This window comes from Papio anubis, chromosome 16 (genome assembly GCF_008728515.1).
Source record: "Papio anubis isolate 15944 chromosome 16, Panubis1.0, whole genome shotgun sequence".
Classification (NCBI taxonomy): Eukaryota; Metazoa; Chordata; class Mammalia; order Primates; family Cercopithecidae; genus Papio; species Papio anubis.
The window spans coordinates 24,237,376-24,258,100 of record NC_044991.1 but is presented as its reverse complement, the minus strand read 5'-3'; the positions used below and the strand labels follow the sequence as shown (position 1 = coordinate 24,258,100).

General features: G+C 45.0%; 2 protein-coding genes across 7 annotated transcripts in view; one reads left to right on the top strand and one right to left on the bottom strand.

The window, feature by feature from the left end:
* The window catches only part of HPS4 (HPS4 biogenesis of lysosomal organelles complex 3 subunit 2), a 31,598-nt gene extending 13,259 nt beyond the window's left edge, over positions 1-18,339 (bottom strand). For 2 of the 5 annotated variants that reach the window (XR_002515340.2, XM_021921421.2), the window contains exons 1-9: positions 18,137-18,310; positions 16,231-16,746; positions 13,821-13,911; positions 11,535-11,678; positions 7,069-7,176; positions 6,544-6,660; positions 4,830-4,924; positions 2,658-2,730; positions 40-76 (exon numbers count right to left, since the gene is read on the bottom strand). Coding sequence is in view for 4 of the 5 variants with exons in the window: in XM_021921421.2 (XP_021777113.2) it covers positions 40-76; positions 2,658-2,730; positions 4,830-4,924; positions 6,544-6,660; positions 7,069-7,176; positions 11,535-11,678; positions 13,821-13,911; positions 16,231-16,271 (706 nt within the window). In the remaining variant the exon portion in view is untranslated. Of the gene's footprint in view, positions 1-39; positions 77-2,657; positions 2,731-4,829; positions 4,925-6,543; positions 6,661-7,068; positions 7,177-11,534; positions 11,679-13,820; positions 13,912-16,230; positions 16,747-17,874; positions 18,111-18,136 lie in introns of those variants that run through there. The other 3 variants (XM_003905351.5, XM_003905352.4, XM_009216984.4) reach the window with 3 other exon arrangements.
* Positions 18,311-20,725, top strand: part of SRRD (SRR1 domain containing) — an 8,861-nt gene continuing 6,446 nt past the window's right edge. Inside the window, exon 1 of one of the 2 annotated variants that reach the window (XM_009216983.4) lies at positions 18,311-18,518. In XM_009216983.4, the coding sequence (XP_009215247.2) occupies positions 18,352-18,518 (167 nt within the window). In that variant the 5' untranslated portion in view covers positions 18,311-18,351. The remainder of the gene's footprint in view (positions 18,519-20,725) is intronic. The other variant, XM_003905357.5, reaches the window with a different exon arrangement.

The following is a 20,725-nucleotide window of genomic DNA, read 5'->3' as shown; positions in this document are numbered from 1 at the left end:
CGCCGTTCTCAAGAGGCAACCATGTGCCTCACTACTTACCATGTTCCTGCGGGGCATCCCCTCCCATACGGAGTCTCTGAAAACAAACACACACAGAAGTTGGCGCTGGGCACCACATTCTCCTCTTGACCTAACCATCAGGAATTTGCTGTGCCATCTGTTCATAAAACTTAGCCAGGCCCAGAAAGCTTGTCCCAACCACATGCTAAGAGCCAAGCAGATGGAACAGAAGCTCCCCCAAGCTGCTGGCTCCCACTATGGCAGGGATGAAGCAAGAACCTAGGCCCGCACAGGCTTCAAGGCAGCAGCTCCACCCAAACTCACGTCACACTCTATGTTCTGATTTTCTCAGACTCTCCCTTCTGGGAATAAAATTGAAGATTCGTGTTCTCTTTCACACCTCTGGGGAACTCATTCTAGAATACAGTCACATCTGCCACAGCCCCAATGTAGAATTCACATAAATTCCATTATAATAAAAACGTCAAAGTACGGTGACTCTCACTACAAAGATGTGACCTAAACAAAATGCTATACCAGATCTCTCGTTTGTTCTGGTTCACAATCGAGGCCTGAAACCTGATGATTTTTCTCAAAAATGAAAACATCTCTCATCTCAATCTGAGGGTTCCAAAAGAACCCACCAAAACCAAACCAAACCAAACAAGAACTGCTCTTCTAGCCAAAATGACTTTCAATCTTAGAATTATATGGTGTTCTTTCTTTTCTCGTGATTTTTTAAAAAATCATCTTTAGATTACTAAGCCTAACCTCAGTTTACTCTAGACAAAGCGTTGAAACAACAAAAAAAAATCACATACAATCCCTCACCCCCAAACTAGTACGATTAATATTGGGTATTTTTTCCTTAAGCCTATGCATTTTTTATACTTTTGAGACTACAATATATAAAATACCATATTTCTGCTTAAAACAGTAACATGCAATTCCTGCCATTAAAACATCTTTGGCCATTTTAAGCAGCTGATTAAAATTTTATGAAGGTTTAAGTGATATGAGTAAATTAATCATTTACCTACCTTACACCAGTAATTAGTAAACTTTCTGTGTTAAAGACAACACAGTAAGGCCGGGCGCGGTGGCTCACGCCTGTAATCCCAGCACTTTGGGAGGCCGAGGCGGGCGGATCACGAGGTCAGCAGATCGAGACCATCCTGGCTAACACGGTGAAACCCCGTCTCTACTAAAAATGCAAAAAATTAGCCGGGCGAGGCGGCGGGCGCCTGTAGTCCCAGCTACTCGGGAGGCTGAGGCAGGAGAATGGCGTGAACCCGGGAGGCGGAGCTTGCAGTGAGCCGAGATCGCGCCACTGCACTCCAGCCTGGGCGACTAAGCGAGACTCTGTCTCAAAAAAAAAAAAAAAAAAAAAAAAAAAAGACAACACAGTAAATATTTTTGGCTTTGCAGGGCATATGGGCTCTGTCCCACCTACTCAGCGCTGCTATTATAGCTCAAAAGCAGCCAAAATAAAACTTCAACTGTAGGCAGGTGGCCCACAGGCCATAGTTTGCCAACTCCTACCTTAAGCATTCAAGTTTTGTCTGATTTTTCACTTTCATAAAGCTTGTTGTGATCAAGTTTTGAGTATAAATGTTTTTCGGCAATTACATTATTTCCTTAAGATATATTCCTAGAAGTCAAATTATTAGGAAAAAATAAACGTTCTCATTATCAAAGTGTTTCCCAGAAAGGCTGCTCAAATTGACACCTACAGCAACAGTGGATGAGGAGGCTGACTAGAGCCCCACCAGCATTTCACAGGCCTGCTCATCTAATAAGTGTAAAAAGAGAGCCTTATGATACACTGGAAACCACAGCTTCATACACAAAAGAAAAAAAGGACTGGAAGGAAATACGTCAGACGCTGGCAGTGGTTATCCCCGTACAGTTCAATGATGGGCAATTTTATTCTCAATGAGCATGCATGACTTTTTTTTTCAATATAAAAACAATTAAATAAATATAAAATGGAAGTATTTTAGAAGAGTTTGTTTTCCTTATTTTTTTTATTTTTATTTTTTGAGAGAGTCTCACTCTTGCTACCCAGGCTGGAGTGCAGTGGTGCGATCTTGGCTCACCCCAACCTCCGCCTGCCGGGTTCAAGCCATTCTCCTGCCTCAGCCTCCCAAGTAGCTGGGATTACAGGTGTGCACCACCACACCCAGCTAATTTTTGTATTTTAAATAGAGACGAGGTTTCATCATGTTGGCCAGGCCGGTCTTGAGCTCCTGACCTCAAGTGATCTTCCCGCCTCAGCCACCCAAAGTGCTGGGATTATAGGCGTGAGCCACTGTGCCCGGCCCCCTAAATCTTTCTAAAGACACACCCTTTACAGTCTGTCTCTGAAGTCTTAACATCTCCCTGACATAAAGAGATATCAAATTCTTATGGCAAGTTGAATTCTCACAGATTTACTTGGTTTGAAGGAAAAAAAAACTACCCAAGCCTAGCTTGTGGAAGAAAACATTTTCTTTCAGCCTCGCCAATGGCTTCATTATTGAGGAGGACTCGGGGTCCTGACAAGCCCGAGAGAAACAACTGCTCTGCGGCCTCTGCTCCTGATCCCTCCAGCCTCAGGCTCAGTGACCGGTGCTCTGGGGGATGCCATCCAGTCAGGTGGGTGGACTTTACAATACCTGCTCCTGAGGTGCTGTTCGGTGAAGCAGAACCTTGGCAGTGAGGGAGGGCGGGAGCTGAGTGCTGACAATCCTAGGAGGTCACACACAGAACAAGAACACCATGAGAAGAAATACACCAAAACACTGAATTTTAAAGGTGCCTAACAGCCTGTGTTGACGAGGATCTTGGGGACTTGGCTGGTGGGAGTTTCAACTGGTAAAACCCTTACAGAGGGCACTCTGGTAGTTCCTGCCAACATTTAAAATATCCAAACACTTTGACTCAGCTTGTACCAAGATGTATGTGTAAGAATATTCATTACGCGGAGAATGGCAAAAACAATTAAAAAATGAGTAAACCACCAAAATGTTCATCAACAAGAGAGTAAAGCACAACACAGCCAGAATCCCAAAAAGTGTGCAGCCCGCATAAGAATGAGGTGGACCCATATGAACTGGTAAATAAATCTTCACTATATGCATTGAGAAACCATGTGATCCTATTTAAGGAGATAGCAAAAATAAACAAAATCAACATATGCAGACATGTACTGGTGGGCACAAACACACACAAAGAGCAAGATGCCCACCAAACTGCCAATGATGAGGACAGGTTAAGAGTGAGGGAGAGGCTGGGCACAGTGGCTTACTCCTGTAATCACAGCACTTTGGGAGCCTGAGGTCGGAGAATAACTTAAGCTTAGGAGTTTGAGACCTCCACGAGCAACATAGTGAGACCCCATCTCTACAAAAAGAAAAAAAGTTAAAAAAATTAACCAGGTGTGGTAGCATGTGCTTGTTGCCCCAGGCTGAGGTGGGAGGATCACTTGAGTCCAAGAAGTCGAGGCTGTAGTTAGCTGTGTTTATGCCACTGCACTACAGCCTGGGCAGCAGAGCAAAACTATGTCTCAAAAACAAACAAACAAACAAACAAAAAAACAGTGAGGAAGAAAAAGGGAGGGGTTTAAATTGTGCTCTGTGTGTTCCTCTATTGATTGATTTGTTTACAGTGAAAATGTATTCATGTATTAGCTATATAATTTAAATACAGGCTGGGTGCAGTGGCTCATGCCTATAATCCAAGCACTTTGGGAAGCTGAGGATCGCTTGAAGCCAGGCGTTTGAGACCAGCCTGGGCAACACAGCAAGACCTCATCCCTACAAAAAAGAGAAGACATATATATATATTTAAGAAACGCAAAATGAGAAAAGGGGAAAAAATACTCTCTTTGGTGGGTATGTCGCTGATGAACTTGGAAGTCTCACAGCTGATTCCGAACCATCATGATAAGAACCAGAGCAAGGAAGAAGAGTGCAAAGTGCACCAGGGTCTATGCTCGGTTCTTCCGCATCTGTCATCTTATTTCATTCTTCACAAGGGATGTCTATTTCCCAGAAGAGAAAATTGAGGCTAAGCAACTCGCCCAAGGCCACATGGCTGGCAAAAGAAGGCAGGACCTGGGGACCAGCCTTGCTGGCCCAAGGGCCCCTGCAAGAGCCCGAGTGCTTCTCCAGTTACACAGCAGTTGCCTGCTCCTCAGGAAGCTCTGGGCACAGCACAATGGCCCTGCCTGCCCTGGGCTGTGAGAACAAACCCTCCATGAGGAGAGAGGCCTTAGATGACCTAGAGTGGCTCTTGGGCACTCAGACTCACGAAGAGGCCCTCCAACTACATGAAGAAGTGCAGTGAATTCTCAGAGGCCAACCAAGACACAGACCCAGCCAAGAGGCTGGAAGGCAGCTGCATAAGGGCCTGTAAGGCTGCTTTGCAGAGCTGAGCCGAGGTAAGCACACCAGGGCCTCTGGGCAGCAGGAGGAGGGCCACAGCAGGAGGAGGGCCACACCAAGCCCCTTCCATGCCTCTTGACTTACAGTGCTGGCTGCTGGCAAAGCTGGGGACTCTGCATCAGCATTTTGCAGACTGACAACTATTCCAGCATGTCCTATACTGAGAATTATAGGGATTCCTTGTATATTCTCAACTCTTTTCTGAACACAACTATTTCCAATTTCTCAGCTTTGCTCAAAGACCGGTACACACCTGTCTTTCTAAACTACCTGATATTAGACAAAACCAGCCCATTTGGAATTGGCCAGAGACTGAGCTCCCCACCATGATCTGGAGGTGGCTGATGGTCAGTTGTGCAGCAGGGGAATAGGGCTGGAGGAGAGGGGTTTGGAGTTACTCACAGTCCTTTATAGAGGATACAGCCAGCGACAATGTGAGGCGAGCGCTGGCAGGTCTGCAGAATGCGGGCTGCCTTCAGCAACAACAGGGGCTCCACCTGTGCAGGGCAAGAGGCATCATGCCCACCCATCAGCATGCTCACAATCAGGAAGGGAGAAAAGGGGAAAGGGTTGTACAGAACAGCTGGACAGGGTGTAGCTCAAAGCCTGGAAAAGGAGAATGCGTCACACAGTAAAACCTGTGCCATGGCTTGGGACTACTCTACCTCTCTATACCCAGAACTGCTGACACCACTAAATGCCAAATTCTTACAACAAGGAGGCCTGTCCAGAAGCTAGAAGGTGCAGCAAATATGGCATATGTACTATATGCATTCAGAAACCATGTGATCCTATTTAAGGAGATAGCAAAAATAAACAAAATCAATATATGCATATATGTACCGGTGGGCACAAATACACAGAAAGAGCAAGATGCCCACCAAACTGCCAAAGGGGTCAGAGTAGATGGCCTGGGAGACCCTGACTATCTACACTGACAATGCTAAGACCTGATGGCAGCAGCAGAAGAGGGTGTATCCTATAAACACACGTCATGGTACCAGGCGAAACCCACCTACCCTATCCTCCACCTTCCTTCTGAAGCACAATCCCCATGGCGATACAGGTGGCCTGATGTCTGACTAGGTTCCATGACTCTATTCCATCACAAAAAATGAAAACATCATGCTCTTTCACTCGGGGAAATACGCCTCAGTTCCACATTCCTTGTATGGAGTCAGTGGCCTAGAAGTCTCTAAAAATACAAGAAAAGCATCTGGACCTGGTCAGGAAGAGCCAGCAATAGCCAGCAGCCTCCTCAGACTTCCACCTGCCAGCTAGAACCAGCAAGTATCCACCAGCTGTTAGAACTAGTGTTAATGGAGCCTCCGGAGCTGCTGACACATTAAGAAATTTATTCTTCCTAGCCTCAAGACTGTGCTCCGTCCCAGCCAGCCATTCTATAAAGTTTTGGGGCCAGCTGCAGGAAGTTTTCCAGACTGGAGCAGGGAAAACCCTTCCCCATGTCTGGTGGAGTCATGCTCTGCGAAGGCTGAATCACAGCGCCACACCCCTGCTACAGGGACACTATTTACTATTGCAGTGAGACACAGGAGAGGGTTGTGAGTCAGGGCCCAGGTAGCTGCCTCCTAATGGGGCAGCACAGGTGGTCAGGCCAGCCACACAAGCAGCCTCGGTTTCACTGAGTGTTAACCGCAAACGGAGTGGCTCAGAGATACAAAAATAGTTCCCAACCACTATCTCTCAAAGACAGCAACCATGTGTTTGAAATGTTCATGCTGGGCATTTTTGATGCTGAGAATAACTAGATCATATGATAAGAATATCAAGAGAGAAGAGAGAAGGCCTTCAGATTACTGAGTTTAACACTTCTGAGGCATGAACAAAACAGTAATTCCCTTTACTGAGCATTTACTTGGTGTCATTTGAGGTACGGTTTCACTTGACCATCAAAACAGTTCTAGAAGGCAGGTATGCTGACACCATTCTCTGGAAAAGGGAAATGAGGCTGAGAAGTGACATGCCTTGTCATGGCCCTGCCTGAGAAGTGACATTCTACTCACTTTTCCAGATACAGTTCACTTTGGGAATATTAAAAAGTATCCAGAAGTCCTAATTTTACATATAAAATGAATAAGGAGGATGAAAATGTTACTTTAGTTTGGTCCAAGTTCCAGAGGGAATTGAAAATCTTATGCAGATCACTGGTGTTTTTCAGAATTTGTTCGATGAAGCTGTCCCACTCCGTGCTCAGTTCTTCCTGAGAACAGTTCTAAAACAGAAAGAGCCTCAGGTCAATATCTGAGATTTTGAGGGACAGACTCTTTGGCCAGAGTCCCAGCTACCTCAAAAATTGTTCCTCACACAGGAAACTGACCAGAAGGGAGGACTTGTTTTAAACCTACCCAATCACGGATCCACCTGCCAGGTGGGGGTGGCAAGCAGGGCCTGTGCTTTCTAAACATCCCAGAGACGAGAAGGGTATAAACATTTGGAATAAATGTGACCTATGCCACTAGGCCCAAAGGCATATGAGGGGGCTCCGAGAGCCCCTGACCTTGTCCCCACACACAATGTGTTTATAGGAAGTATAACAGACCCCAGAGTAAGTGCTGCATTCTGGCAATATCGGTTTTTATAAAGAGGCCCAATATAAGACTCCTCAACCCCATACTCGTACCTCATAAGCTAGCGAAACAGGTCCATTGTAAAAATTAAAGAATCCTATTAGCTGATCCAGAAACCTCTTGCAGCTGACATCAGGGAGCTCCACAGCACAGCCCAGCACCTGTAAAGAGAGAAACCAGAAGACAAGCATTTTCCTTCTCTTTGAGTCCAAGCCCAGAATCCTGGCATCCAGGGCTCTCAATTACCTGACTTCACTGGCCCATTGAAATTGATCTTCTATTATGCCTGAGTCTACACCCTCCATTCTGGCCAAGTTAATCTCCACAGACAAATAAGTTCTGTACCTCAATTCTTGTTGCGCAATCTCAAATGTCCTCATCCTTATTGTCCATTTCCCCAGAACTTACTCATAACCTTCAGTGCCCACCAGATTTCAGTATCTCCATGAGGTCTGTTCTATTAACTCGAGCCAATAACGCTGACCTTTCTTCTGACCCTTGCATTGTTAGGACTGTTATTTGGACAGTGGATGTTTAATCTGGATTCCATTACAAACAATGGACAGGACTCAAACTCCTTCTTGAATGGCCATCATGTCTCTCCAGCTGGATGGAGTGCTTTAAGAGCAAGAACTGGCTGCAATCTTCCCAGCTCTAGATCTCCAAAATGCTGAGTGTAGTGGTTAGTTCTACAGGAGATAAATACTTGGCCGGGTGCGGTGGCTCATGCCTGTAATCCCAGTACTTTGGGAGGTTGAGGCAGGTGGATCACAAGGTCAAGAGATCTAGACTATCCTGGCCAACATGGTGAAACCCCGTCTCTACTAAAAATACTGGGCGTGGTGGTATGCGCCTGTAGTCCCAGCTACTCGGGAGGCTGAGGCAGAAGAATCGCTTGAACCTGGGAGGTGGAGGTTGCAGTGAGCTGAGATGGCGCCACTGCACAGCCTGGCAACAGAGCAAGACTCCGTCTCAAAAAAAAAAAAAAAAAAAAAGTGCTTGCTGAGTTAGAAAGTAATCTGGTCATACGTTTAAAGAGTCTGAAAAAGTTCCTATTACTTGATGTAATAATTCTACCTCTAGGAATCTGTCCTAAGGGAATCATCAGATATTTAAACTAATAAACCCTGACAGAAAACAAATAAACAAAAATTTCCTCTGAATGTAAGCTACAGTAGCACAAGGATCTTTGCTTTGTTCCCAGATGTAATCCAAGACCTTACAACAGTCTGGCATGTAAGAAGTGTTCAATTCTTCCAATTGATAAACAGACTGAATGCAATTCCAATCATAATCCTACCAGCTTTTCTTCAGAAACTGACAAACTGATTGTACAATGAAAACACAAAGAACCTGAAATATCCAAAGCTATCTTGAGAAAAGAATAAGGTTGGAGGACTTATACTATCTGGTTTCGAGACTTACTATAAAGCTATAGAAGTCAAGACAGTGTGGTACTCACACATAACCTTCAAACAGATCTGTGGAAAAGCCAAAGAGAGTCCAGAAATAGACCCACACTTAAATGGTCATCTGATCTCTGGTAAAGGAACCAAAGGGAAATCCAACAGGGAAAGGAAAATGTTTTCAACAATGATGCTGGAAGAACTGGTTATCCAGGAAAAAAAAAAAAAAAAAAAGATCCTTGACCTCTACTCACACCATTCACAAATATTAACCCAAAGTGGATTACAGATCTAAATTTAAAAGCTAAAACTATAAAATTCTTACAAAAATAAAAAAGGGAGACTATCTCCTCCAATGGAGTAGGCAGTGGTTTTTTCAGGCAGGACACAGAAAGCAATAACCATAAAAAGATAAAATTGGTAAGTTAGACTTCATTAAAATGCAAAATTTCTGCTCATCAGAAGACAAAGAAAATTAACAGGCATGCCACAAACTGGGAGAAATTATTTTAAAAAGATGTATCCGACAAAGAACTGGTATCTAGGATATAAAAAGAACTACAATTAAAAAAATAAAACCCAATTTAAAAAATGGGCAGGGCTTTGGACACTTCACAAATTCAAGTGGTCATTAAGCACATGAAAAGGCCTCAGTATCATTAGTCATTAGGGAAGTGAAGATTAAAACCACAATAACATACCACTGCACATCCAGCGGAATGGCTAAGATGAACAGACTGTCAATCTCAATGCTGACGAGGATGTGGAGTAACTGGAATTCTCATACACTGTTGGTAGGAATGTAAAATGGTACAACCACTAAAGGAAAAGGTCTAACAGTTTCCTATAAAATCCAACATACACCTACTCTATGACCCAGCAATTCCAGGACTGGATATTCACCCAGGAGAGATGAAAACATGTGTTCACCAAAATACTTGTATAGGAATGCTCCTAGAAGCCTTATCCTTAATGTCCCCAACAGGACACAGTTCAGATGTCCATCAAAAGAAGACTAGATTGTGATCTATTCAGACAACAGAATACTGTTTAATAAAATGGAATGAACACCGACAGATGCAACAACATGAACGAATTTCACAAATGTTAAGCGGCAAGACAGATGCCTGTAAAGCATGTAACCACAAACAAACATTAATTTTTTTTTTTTTTGAAATGGAGTTTCACTCTTGTTGCCCAGGCTGGAGTGCAGTGGTGCAATCATGGCTCACTGCAACCTCTGCCTCCCAGGTTCAAGCGAGTCTCCTGCCTCAGCCTCCTGAGTAGCTGGGATTACAGGCATGTGCCACCATGCCTGGCTAATTTTGTATTTTTAGTAGAGACAGGGTTTCTCCACGTTGGTCAGGTTGGTCTTGAACTCCTGACCTCAGGTGATCCGCCCGCCTCAGCCTCCCAAAGTGCTGGGATTACAGGCATGAGCCATAGCACTCGGCCCCAAACACTATATTTTAGTTGATGATATGCATGATAGAGTATCTGTGTGGAGAGTACACTAATGTGTGCAACTTACTTTGAAAATTGTAACAAAATAATTTGGGGCTGGGTTACAGTGTCTTGCGCCTGTAATTCCAGCACTTTGGGAGGCCAAGGTGGGAGGATTCCTTGAGCTCAGGAGTTCAAGACCAGCCTGGGCAACATGGTGAAACCCTGCCTCCAGAAAAAATTTAAAAAATTAGCTGGGCGGCCGGGCGCAGTGGCTCAAGCCTGTAATCCCAGCACTTTGGGAGGCCGAGACGGACGGATCACGAGGTCAGGAGATCGAGACCATCCTGGCTAACACGGTGAAACCCCGTCTCTACTAAAAAATATAAAAAACTAGCCGGGCGAGGTGGCGGGCGCCTGAGGCAGGAGAATGGCGTAAACCCGGGAGGCGGAGCTTGCAGTGAGTTGAGATCCGGCCACTGTACTCCAGCCTGGGTGACAGAGCGAGACTCCGTCTCAAAAAATAATAATAATAAAAAAAATTAAAAAAATAAAAAAATAAAAAAATTAGCTGGGCATGGTGGTGCATGCCTGTGGTCCTAGCAACTCAGGAGGCTGAGGTGGGAGGATCATTTGAGTCTGGGAGGCGGAGGTTGCAGTAAACCAAGGTCGCACCTCAGCACTCCAGCCTGGACAACAGATTGAGACCCTGTCTCAACAATATAAAATAAAAATAATTTGAATTAATGGGAGGGTTAAGGAATGAATAGATAGGTAATAAAACAACTATAATAAAATGCTAATTGTAGAATTAAGGAGGTATATGAGTATTCACTGTGAAATTCAACTGTTCAGTATGTTAAAAAATTTTCATAACAAAATGTTGGAAATAATACCTACAAAGTTGAATACAGCATCCCACACTTAAGCATCCCTTTACCTCAGGAAGCCTTAAAATAAATGTAGCCATGAGAAACAGCACTTTAGATTATATGCTACTATTAGAATGTAAAGGAATGATTTTTATTTATTTATTTTTTTAAGACAGGGTCTCACTCTGTTGCCTAGGCTAGAGTGCATGGCAATCATGGCTCACTGCAGCCTGAAACTCCTAAGCTCAAGCAATCCTCTCCTCAGCCTCCTGAGTAGCTAAGATCACAGGCATGAGCCATCACACCTTGTTAATTTTTAAATTTTTTTGGTAAAGCGGGGTCTTACTATGTTGCTCAGGCTGATACCGAACTCCTGGACTCAAGCAATACTCTCTTTTATTTTTTTAAATGGGTTCTCTGAAACCTAACACATATCTATCAGTGTTTTTTCTGGGTCACTTACCCAGTAAGTGTAGAGAGTATGGAGAAGAAAAGATGACGATAAAAACTCAATTTACAACACAGAGTAAACAGAATTTCCACAAGTTGGCCTAAGTCTTTGAAAGGAAAGGAGAAACCAGCCATGTGCATTGCAGGATATGTTAGAAATGTTTTGGAGAGCACTCAACAATAATGGGCAGATGCAGAGAGTACCACAGGAAGTGAGGGTGATTACTAAACACGGTACACGGATGCGGTGGTTGGGGGGATAATTCTAAATTCAAGACTCAGAAACAGCATAACTTCCTAAACTTATCATTGCAACACTTCTGCACTGATTCTGCCTATTCAACTTACCCAAAGGTAATCTCCATCAACTTTTATGGCAAACTTCAGTTTTCTCAGACGAACAAGAGTAGGAGGAGAGTCAGAAATGTCAGAAACACAGCGGACGACTCCAGCAATCTGTCCACAAAGCAACTCCTGTTGGTCAAGCAGGGTCTGTGGGAAAGGAGCACATTCCAGATAGGAAGCTGAAATTCTTGAACTCTTGCATCATTTCTTACAGCATACTGAAGTCTGCAAGCCAAATCCAGTCTGTTGCTTGTTTTCCCATGGCCTGTAAGCTAAGAATGGTTCTTAAACTTTTTAAAGGTTACAACAAAGAAGAATATGTGATTGAGACCTTACGTGCCTTGCAAAGCCTAAAATATTTACTGTCTGGCCCTTTACAAAGTTTGCCAACCCCTGCCTGAGATGACTGAACCCTAAGAGAACACCCAGCAGGAACACATGAGATGACTGCGCAGAACTGCATCTCTGTTGCTAGGATTATAGGCATATGCTTAGCAGAAGCATGAGCCTTTCACTCCTACTCAAATCCCCTACACAGAGTGGCCAGAGTGACCCAGATTAACCCCAACTATCTATGTCAGAGCACGGTCACAGGAGGGAAAATACAGAATCTCCTAATCAACCTTAGTCTTAACTAAAGCACAGGACAGCCAGACAGTACGGGATGCACAGGAAATGTACACAGCACCCATGAAGAATTCTTACCTAGAAAATTGAGCTTGAACCTAACCAAGGCTCTAGATCTTACTACTAATGTAAAGGAAATACAGTGGATAGGAGACATTAAATGACACCACTATGAGAAACAAAGCAGCCAAATCTAGAGTGTGGGACATTCTAACACTCTACTACACGTATGACCTGGTTTCTTCAATAATTCAATGGCATGGAGGAGGGGAGAAAAGATGAGTGGCTGGATGAGGACTGTTATTAAAGGGACTTAAAATACAAAATAACCAAATAGAATATGTGGATGCTGTTTGGATCCTTATTAGGAAAAAGAGAAAGAGATGGAAAGATGGAAGGATACGTGGATGGAAGGAAGGAAGAGCAGAGTAAGTAACATCCAAGACAATATATTAGGCAAAATCTGAATATAGTCTGGGTAGCAGGTAATATGAAGGAATTACTGTTGCTAATTACTGTAACTTTTGTTACGTGTGGTAATGTTTAAAATAATGTCCTTTTTAGTTAGAGATGTTGCTTGATACTGGTGAGATGATGCAACACCTAGAATTTGCTCCAGGAAAAAAAAAAAAAGAGAGAGAAGAGGAGGTTAAGATAGGTCATATAAAATGGGCAAAGTATTGCCGAGCGCGGTGGCTCAAGCCTTTAATCCCAGCACTTTGGGAGGCTGAGGCGGGTGGATCACGAGGTCAGGAGACTGAGACCATCCTGGTTAACATGGTGAAATCCCGTCTCTACTAAAAATTCAAAAATTAGCCAGGCATGGTGGCAGGCGCCTATAGTCCCAGCTACTCAGAAGGCTGAGGCAGGAGAATGCCGTGAACCCGGGATGTGGAGCATGCAGTAAGCTGAGATCGTGCCACTGCACTCCAGCCTGGGCAACAGAGTGAGCTTCGTCTTAAAAAAAAAAAAAAAAAAAAAAAAAAAAAAAAAAGACAAAGTATTGATAATTGTTGAAGTTACTAATGGCACATGAGGGTTCATGATACTTGCCTCTCTGTTTTTGTATATGTTTGAATACAAACTTTTTTTTTTTTTGAGATGGAGTTTCACTCTTGTTGCCCAGGCTGGAGTACAATGGTGTGGTCTCTGCTCACTCCAACCTCTGCCTCCCGGATTCAAGTGATTCTCGTGCCTCAGCCTCCCAAGTGGTTGGGATTACAGGAGCACATCACCACGCCCAGCTAATTTTTGGATTTTTAGTAGAGACAGGGTTTCACCATGCTGGCCAGGCTGGTCTCGAACTCCTGACCTCAGGTGATCCACCCACCTCAGCCTCCCAAAGAGCTGGGATTGCAGATATATGCCACCGTGCCCAGCTGAATACTAACTTTTAAAAACTGAGCTGATCAAAAAATTGGGGGTAGAGGGAAGCAGACAAAAATCATGATGGAAATAGAAAGCTAAAGACAATGAAAGTGCTGAGCTGCCTGGAAATTTTAAGACCAGAACAACAAGAAATAGTACAACTAAGAATAAGACAGTAGAAATGTCATTGTCTGGATTAGCCAAACTGTCCTAATGTAAACCCTATACTTTTGAAAAGTTATCACTTGGAGGCACTGGGATCCCCACTGAACAATAAAATGTTGTGTGGCTTACCTGGGACGGATAAAAATAACAAATGCCAGCTCTTGTTGGATCGCCTTCTTCCTTTACCTTGGAACCATCATAAAGAAAAAAATAATTCCACCTGGCAAGAGAACAGAATGGAGCCATGTTTCCTTTCATCCAGTGATCACGGCAGTTAAAACATAGCTTCCTATTTCCCAGCCCGAGGAGGGCTCATTACTGTGTTTGAAAGCCTTCAGGTGGCCCCAGAGAAGAAAGAACCCCAGTAGCTACAAATTAGATAAAAACGTTCTGTAAGCGCAGGAAATTCAAACTAAAAATATGCCTCTATCCAGCCGTTAGACCATCTGCCAGAGAAGACATAAGTAGCTAGAAAAAAAATGAGGCGCCCACAAAGACTGCTCTTATTTGAAACACTGAACCTTAACTATACAACCACATGGTCTGATACACTGTCTTTTAAGGCTCTGATAACAAAATAAGTTAGGGATGTATTAGATGCACTCCTCGTAAGTGCTGAGCATAAAGATTTCCAGAAACAGCCCTTCTACCAGGAATTCATGCATTCACTTAAACACCGACTGAGGGCCCACAGTGACCTCGGTGGTTGCTGAGCAAACACGCAGTTTCAATGCAGGATAGTGAGTCCGTAAGTCCGTAACAGGGAGAAAACGTGGCCTGTGAATTTACAGAGAAACTCTGAACTCCTCTCTACCATGCCAAACCTCACCAAGTATCACTCAAGCACACTTCCTCATTAACCGTCTCCTGATTCCCTCGGCCCAGAGATAATCTCTTTCTTCTGAATTTCCATGACCCTCTGTTCTTCCTCAAAGACTCTTACAGACTACACTGCAGTATAACTATATTACTTAACGTTATTATCTGATTACCTCTTTAAGACCATAAAACAAACACTTCAAAGGCTGGGCCTCAATTTTGTTTTGTTTTTACAGGGTCTCACTTTGTAGCCCTGTAAGCTGGAGTGCAGTGGTGCGATTGTGGTTCAGTGCTCGACCTCCCAGACTCAAGCCATCCTACCGCCTCAGCCTCCCAAGTAGCTGGGACTACAGGAGCGTGCCACTATGCTCAGCTACTTTTAAAAAATTTTTTTGTAGAAATGACTCTCACTATATTGCCCAGGCTGGTCTCAAATTCCTGGACTCAAACAATCCTGCCTTGGCCTCTCAAAGTGCTGGAATTACACGTGTGAGCCACCGCGCCTGGCTGGACCTGTTTTATTTCTAAGTTTCTGAGAACACATTTATGAGACTGTAACATAAAGAAGCAATGGGACCAATCTGTCATCTGCTCTCTTCTCCCCTGGATCTATGCCCTCTCTGAGGCCTCCCTCCATGGCTCCCACCTTGCCTTCCTGATGAAAAAGCACCAACTTGGCTGGGCACAGTGGCTCACACCTATAATCCCAGCACTTTGAGAGGCCTAGGCAGGAGGATTGCTTGAGCTCAGGAGTTCGAGATTAGCCTGGACAACACGATGAAACCCCATCTCCACAAAAAATAGACAAAATTAGCCAGGCATGGTGGGGTGAGCCTGTGGTCCCAGTTATTTGGTACGCTGAGGTAGGAGGATCACTTGAGCCTGGGGTTTGAGGCTACAGTGACCTGATATCACGCCACTGCACTCTGGCCTGGACGACAGAGCAAGACTCTGTCTCAAAAATAAATAAATAAATAAATAAAGTACCAACTTGGTCTCTGGCACTGTCCACTTTCCCAATACCTAGGGCTGGATGTACATTGGCTGCAGAGTAAGCTCAGATCAAAAGGCCTCAAAAAAGTTTCAAAGCCAACTCAGAAACTCCATGTGCACCCCATCCTCCCCTGTCCCCACGTTCTCTGGGTGAAAGCATCCCTGCTTGTGTGGGCACACAAAAGAAAACTTGAGTGTCATCTTGAACTGCACCATCTTTTTGACTTCCACATAAATAATCAGTCACTAAATCCTACTAATTCTAGTTAAACCTGCTTTTCACCTTCATCTCCTCCACGACTGATGTTTGCTAAACTTAATTATGGGAAAGGATTAACGCGTTTAGGGTTGAGAAGGGAACTGGGTTTCAGACAGACATTGAGTAATACCCTTCAATACCCAATCTGGCCAAACCTTTCCACACGGTGTAATTCTCAACTGCAACCATACCTCATCTCTGCAAATTAAAGACTACAATACCCACATTATCATCAAAGCTGGCTGCACGATCAGGCTGTGGCTTATCTTTTCTACAATCTCCCAGCAATGCCAGACTCATTCAAACACTGGGAGAGGCTTGCAAGGTTAAAACACGTTAGCTTCGGAGAGAAATGGCTCATGTGCTTGATTCAGCTGCTCTGAGGAAAGTGGTATTTTGTTATGTTAACCCCAAAAATCTATCCAACAGCCCAGCGCAAGCTATGCCATGGCAGGCCCTGCTACTCACCACGAGGCTGACTTTGTCTCTGTGGAGGTGGAGGTGGCCATCTACTTTGCAGTCATCCTCATCTTCATTTAGGTTTTCTTTTCCAGTATCAGTTCTTTCTCCCCAGCTGTTACCGTTCCTTTATCTCCCAATCCAGCGAATCTGGATGTGGCAGGTTTCAGTGTTTTCAGTCACCACTGCCACTTGGTTAGTTTTCACTCAGCATGGAAAGTACCACTTCCCTTCCTTGCAGGTTCTTCAGTTTCATGTATATTTCTATGCCTCTTACAACTCAGGGAGAAACTATAACAAAGAGAGTCCTAGCAGAAAAGTCAAATTCATTCATCTGGTTTCCTGAGTGTCACTGTGGCTGCTACAGAACCACCACTTCAAGCTCCTCTCTACGCAAGCCAAACGTGGGAGATGCATGCTAGAGCTGGGGTTCTAAAGAAATTTCTAGCTTGTCTAGCTCAAACCCATCGTGAAGATTCTATTAAAAGTTTTGAAGTTTCCAGTTCAAACATCAGTGCCTTGGCTCTGAAATAAACACAAGGAATAGATATTTCAGAAACTCGTGAGAGAGCATGTGACCCAGCAGGATTTAACGAATGGTATATATCAAAAGAGCTTTCTGTAAGAGTGACAATGATACTTCAAAATCAAAGAGGCAGGGTTGCAGAGACTTCAGAGTAAGGGCTTTAGTCTCTTGAACAGTTAAGGGAAACACACCACAAGCTTCACAGAAGATAAAATCAAATGATAGGGTGAAAATGCTCTAGGTGTGGACAGCTATACAAATAAACCAGTTGCTGTGCTAATAATGGAACCCAAATTAAGGAACTATCATCTTGACAGTCCAAAAGTAACCTGAACATGCAGAATTCCAGAGCAGGGCAAGTTTCTAAAAAATGAAGAGAACTTTGTCAAATGGCTTTCAAACTTCCACGACAGAAAGACAGCTCAGTCTATCATCGAATTTCAGAGTCGGAAGGAACCCTGGCATCATTCACTCTACTCTCCTGCACTCTTTTCCAAAAACTACCTTGGCTGTCTCTGCTTTACCTCCTCCCGAAATACGTGGTTCTCTACGTTACATTTCTCCTTCCAACAAACTAAAATCAGCGTTCCATATTTTACATCTGCCTCCCACTCGCTACCCTGGATAACACCCCGCAGGAAAACACAAAACAAGGTCTAATTCTTCCATGTGACAACCTCTTGGTCACTTCAAAACTACTGTCTCATTCCTACTGTCACTTTCTCCAAGCTTAATGCCCTACCAACATGGTCTCAAATGCTTGCTCACCATTCTGCAATCTATGGGTACACAAATAGAGCCTGTTAAAGTCTTGAATATTTGACGGCCTGTAAAATCTCTCTCTCTTCTCAGCTCTAGATATTTTGGATTGGGCCTCCATAGGACTATACTCTTTGTACTCCATGGAGCATATTTGGGTGCCTGTGGAAGGGGTATCTCTGTTCCTGGAACCGACAGCAGCCTAAAACTCCCCATCCCTTGTTTGCAAAGGACTGGGCCCTACACTACCGAGGTCCTCTCTTATCTCTGAAAGGTCTAGAAGAGACCACTAATGGCCCTGGCGTAGGAACAGACGTCGGAATGTAAGCATAAAAGGCTCTGGTAGCCTGGGAAGTGGTAGTAACAACCTGGGGAAGGGGCCTCAAGTGGAGCAGCAGGGCTGGAAAACGGACGCTCACGGCTGGAGAAGGGCCAGGAAGCTGCTGGGCACAGCCCCCGGGGCGCAGGCAGCGATGGGTAACAGCACGGGGCCTGTGCGGCGTCTGGCCCCACCTCCAGGGGACTGGGAAATGGTGGGCGAAGGCCTAAGGATCAGGCCGGGTCGGGTCACGCTCTAGACTGGGGGCCCGCCCCTCTGTATCCCCGCGCCTCCGAGCGCCGCCCACCCACCGGAGTAGCCAGGCATCCCAGTGCTCGGGGTTCGGGACTCTGGAACAGAAATGTGGGCGGCAGCTGGGCACGCGACGCCGGCCCCGTACCTGCGCGCGCGGCAGAGAGGCCTTAGGTCATGCGCCGCCCCGCCTACCGCCTCCCCCTGCTCCTGGCGAGCCGGCGCGCGATGATGACGTGCCGAGTGAGCCGGGCGCCCCTGACGTCAGGGACCAATGGCTGCGGCCACAGCTACCGCGCTGGAATCCTGGCAGGCCGCGGCTCCGCGGAAGAGGCGCTCGGCAGCTCGACGGCCGCGGCCGAGGGAGGTGGCGCCCCGGGGTCCCGAGGCGGAGTTCGAGTCTGACAGCGGAGTCGTGCTTCGTCGCATCTGGGAGGCTGAGTGAGTGCGGGGTGGGCCCTGATGGGATCTTTGCGCCCGTGGACAATTCTGAGCCATAGTCTCCCCATCTGTAGAATGGCGATATAAACCACACCCTTTAAGGAGTTATTGTGAAGATTTAACGTAGGTAACGAGCTCATTAAAGATCTGGATTATAGTAAGCGCTCAGTTAAAGGTTGCCTTCCCTGTTATTACGGTTACAGTTGCGTGACCTTGGACAATTTGTAATCTCTGTGCTTCAGTTTTCTCATCTGTGAGATGGGGATGAAAATAGTACATACGTAGGTTTGTTTTGAGGATTCAATGAATTAGTAAACGGAAACCATTTTCTGGCACGTGATAAGCACTGTGCCAATGTTTGCTATTAATATTATGCCGATGTTGGTATTATTGGTGGTGGCAACACAAGGGAAGCAACACGAACACGTGATTGCTATCATCAGGCAACTGCTATGTGCCGGACACTAGCTTAATCATTCTGCACACTTTATGTTAAACATTGCAGGCACGCTAGGACCCTGGTAGCTCAGTGATTCTCAGAGAGACAAAGAAAATGTGTGGAACCAGATTTCAAACCCAGGTCTTTGTGACAAAAACCAGTGCTTCCAGCTCTCCATTATGCTGGTTGCTTATCCCAGCTCAGATTCTCACATACCTTGCTCCATACCTTAGAAAGTACATAGAGAGTGCCTAATGCAGAGGAAGCACTCCACAAATGTTACCTGTTAATGTTATTTAGTATTATTACCTTTATTTGCAGTTCTTTTTAGGCTCAATACATAACAGCTTTAGTTAGCACTTAAGATCAGCATCTGAAGGGCCATCACAAGGGCAGATGTTAGATTAATTTTGTGTGCTCCTCTCCACTAGAATTAGGGTCAAGAGGCAGCAATGTCCCAGAGTTTACCTCCGAAGAGAAAGTTGTTGACCATTTGGCTCAGCCTGAATAAAAAGCACCTGCGATTCTTTTTAAGCTCTCAGAGGGTGCCAGTAAGAGTGAATGTGGCTGGGGGCTTGGAGAACTCAAGGCATTTTTCATATCCCTTGACATTGTCACGATTTCCTCAACTACTTCAGTATTCCCCAGGAGCTCCCTGCTTCTCCCAACACCTAGGTGTGGTGCAATCACCATCGCTGTGAGATTGGGCCAGCATTTTACGCGCTTATCTATGTACGCATTTACCAGTTCATAAAACATTCCTGCGTACGTCAGAACTCTCTCCTTTACCCTCTGTGAGAAATGTGCAGCAGCCTCAGGGCCGACTTTCAATTCTCTGTACCCCTTTCTGAACCCATAATCACTGTCTCTGGCTGTGGCTTGTCAGTTCAAATCCAGTTCATTTTAATTCACTGTTGACTTTGTTTTGCTCTGGGTCTGTAAAACCAGTTGACTTGAATAAAGAAAGCCCAGACACTTGGTTTTGTCTCTTTACTTTCCCCTTAGAACTATTTATAATAACAAATACCATTTGTTGAGCACCTGCTATGTGTCAGACACTATGCTAAGAATGTTAACCCATTTTTTTTTTTTTTTTTTTTGAGACAGAGTCTTGCTCTGTCACCTAGGCTGGAGTGCAGTGGCGCGATCTCGGCTCACTGCAAGCTCCGCCTCCCGGGTTCAAGCCATTCTCCTGCCTCAGCCTCCTAAGTAGCTGGGACTACAGGCGCCCGCCACCACGCCCGGCTAATTTTTTGTATATATATATTTTTAATAGAGACGGGGTTTCACCGTGGTCTCGATCTCCTGACCTTGTGATCCGCCCGCCTCGGCCTCCCAAAGTGCTGGGATTACAGGCGTGAGCCACCGCGCCCGGCAATGTTAACCCATTTTATGCCTCTAAACTCCTCTGTGTTGGGAATGATTTTTATCCCCATTTTAGAGATGAGGAAACTAAAGCTCAGAAAGGCTAATTCTGAGCATTTAGCAACCATTTATGGAGCTGCAATTCTGTACTAGGCTCTGTTGTAGAGCGAGAATAAACCCAGACCTCTCTCTGGGAATCAAGGACCTCCTCCAGCATCCTCTCTCCTGCAGTCTCTGAGCCCCAGCAGTATGTGCTCTGGCTCTGGACATATTCAACATATATCCCCCTCTTATCACTTGGTAAGGGTGGGCCCTGCATTGCAGGGCACCTCATTCTCTATGCATTCAGGTCATGATCAGGAAAGTTACTGTTGGGGCAGCCCTGAAATGGATGGGACATGAC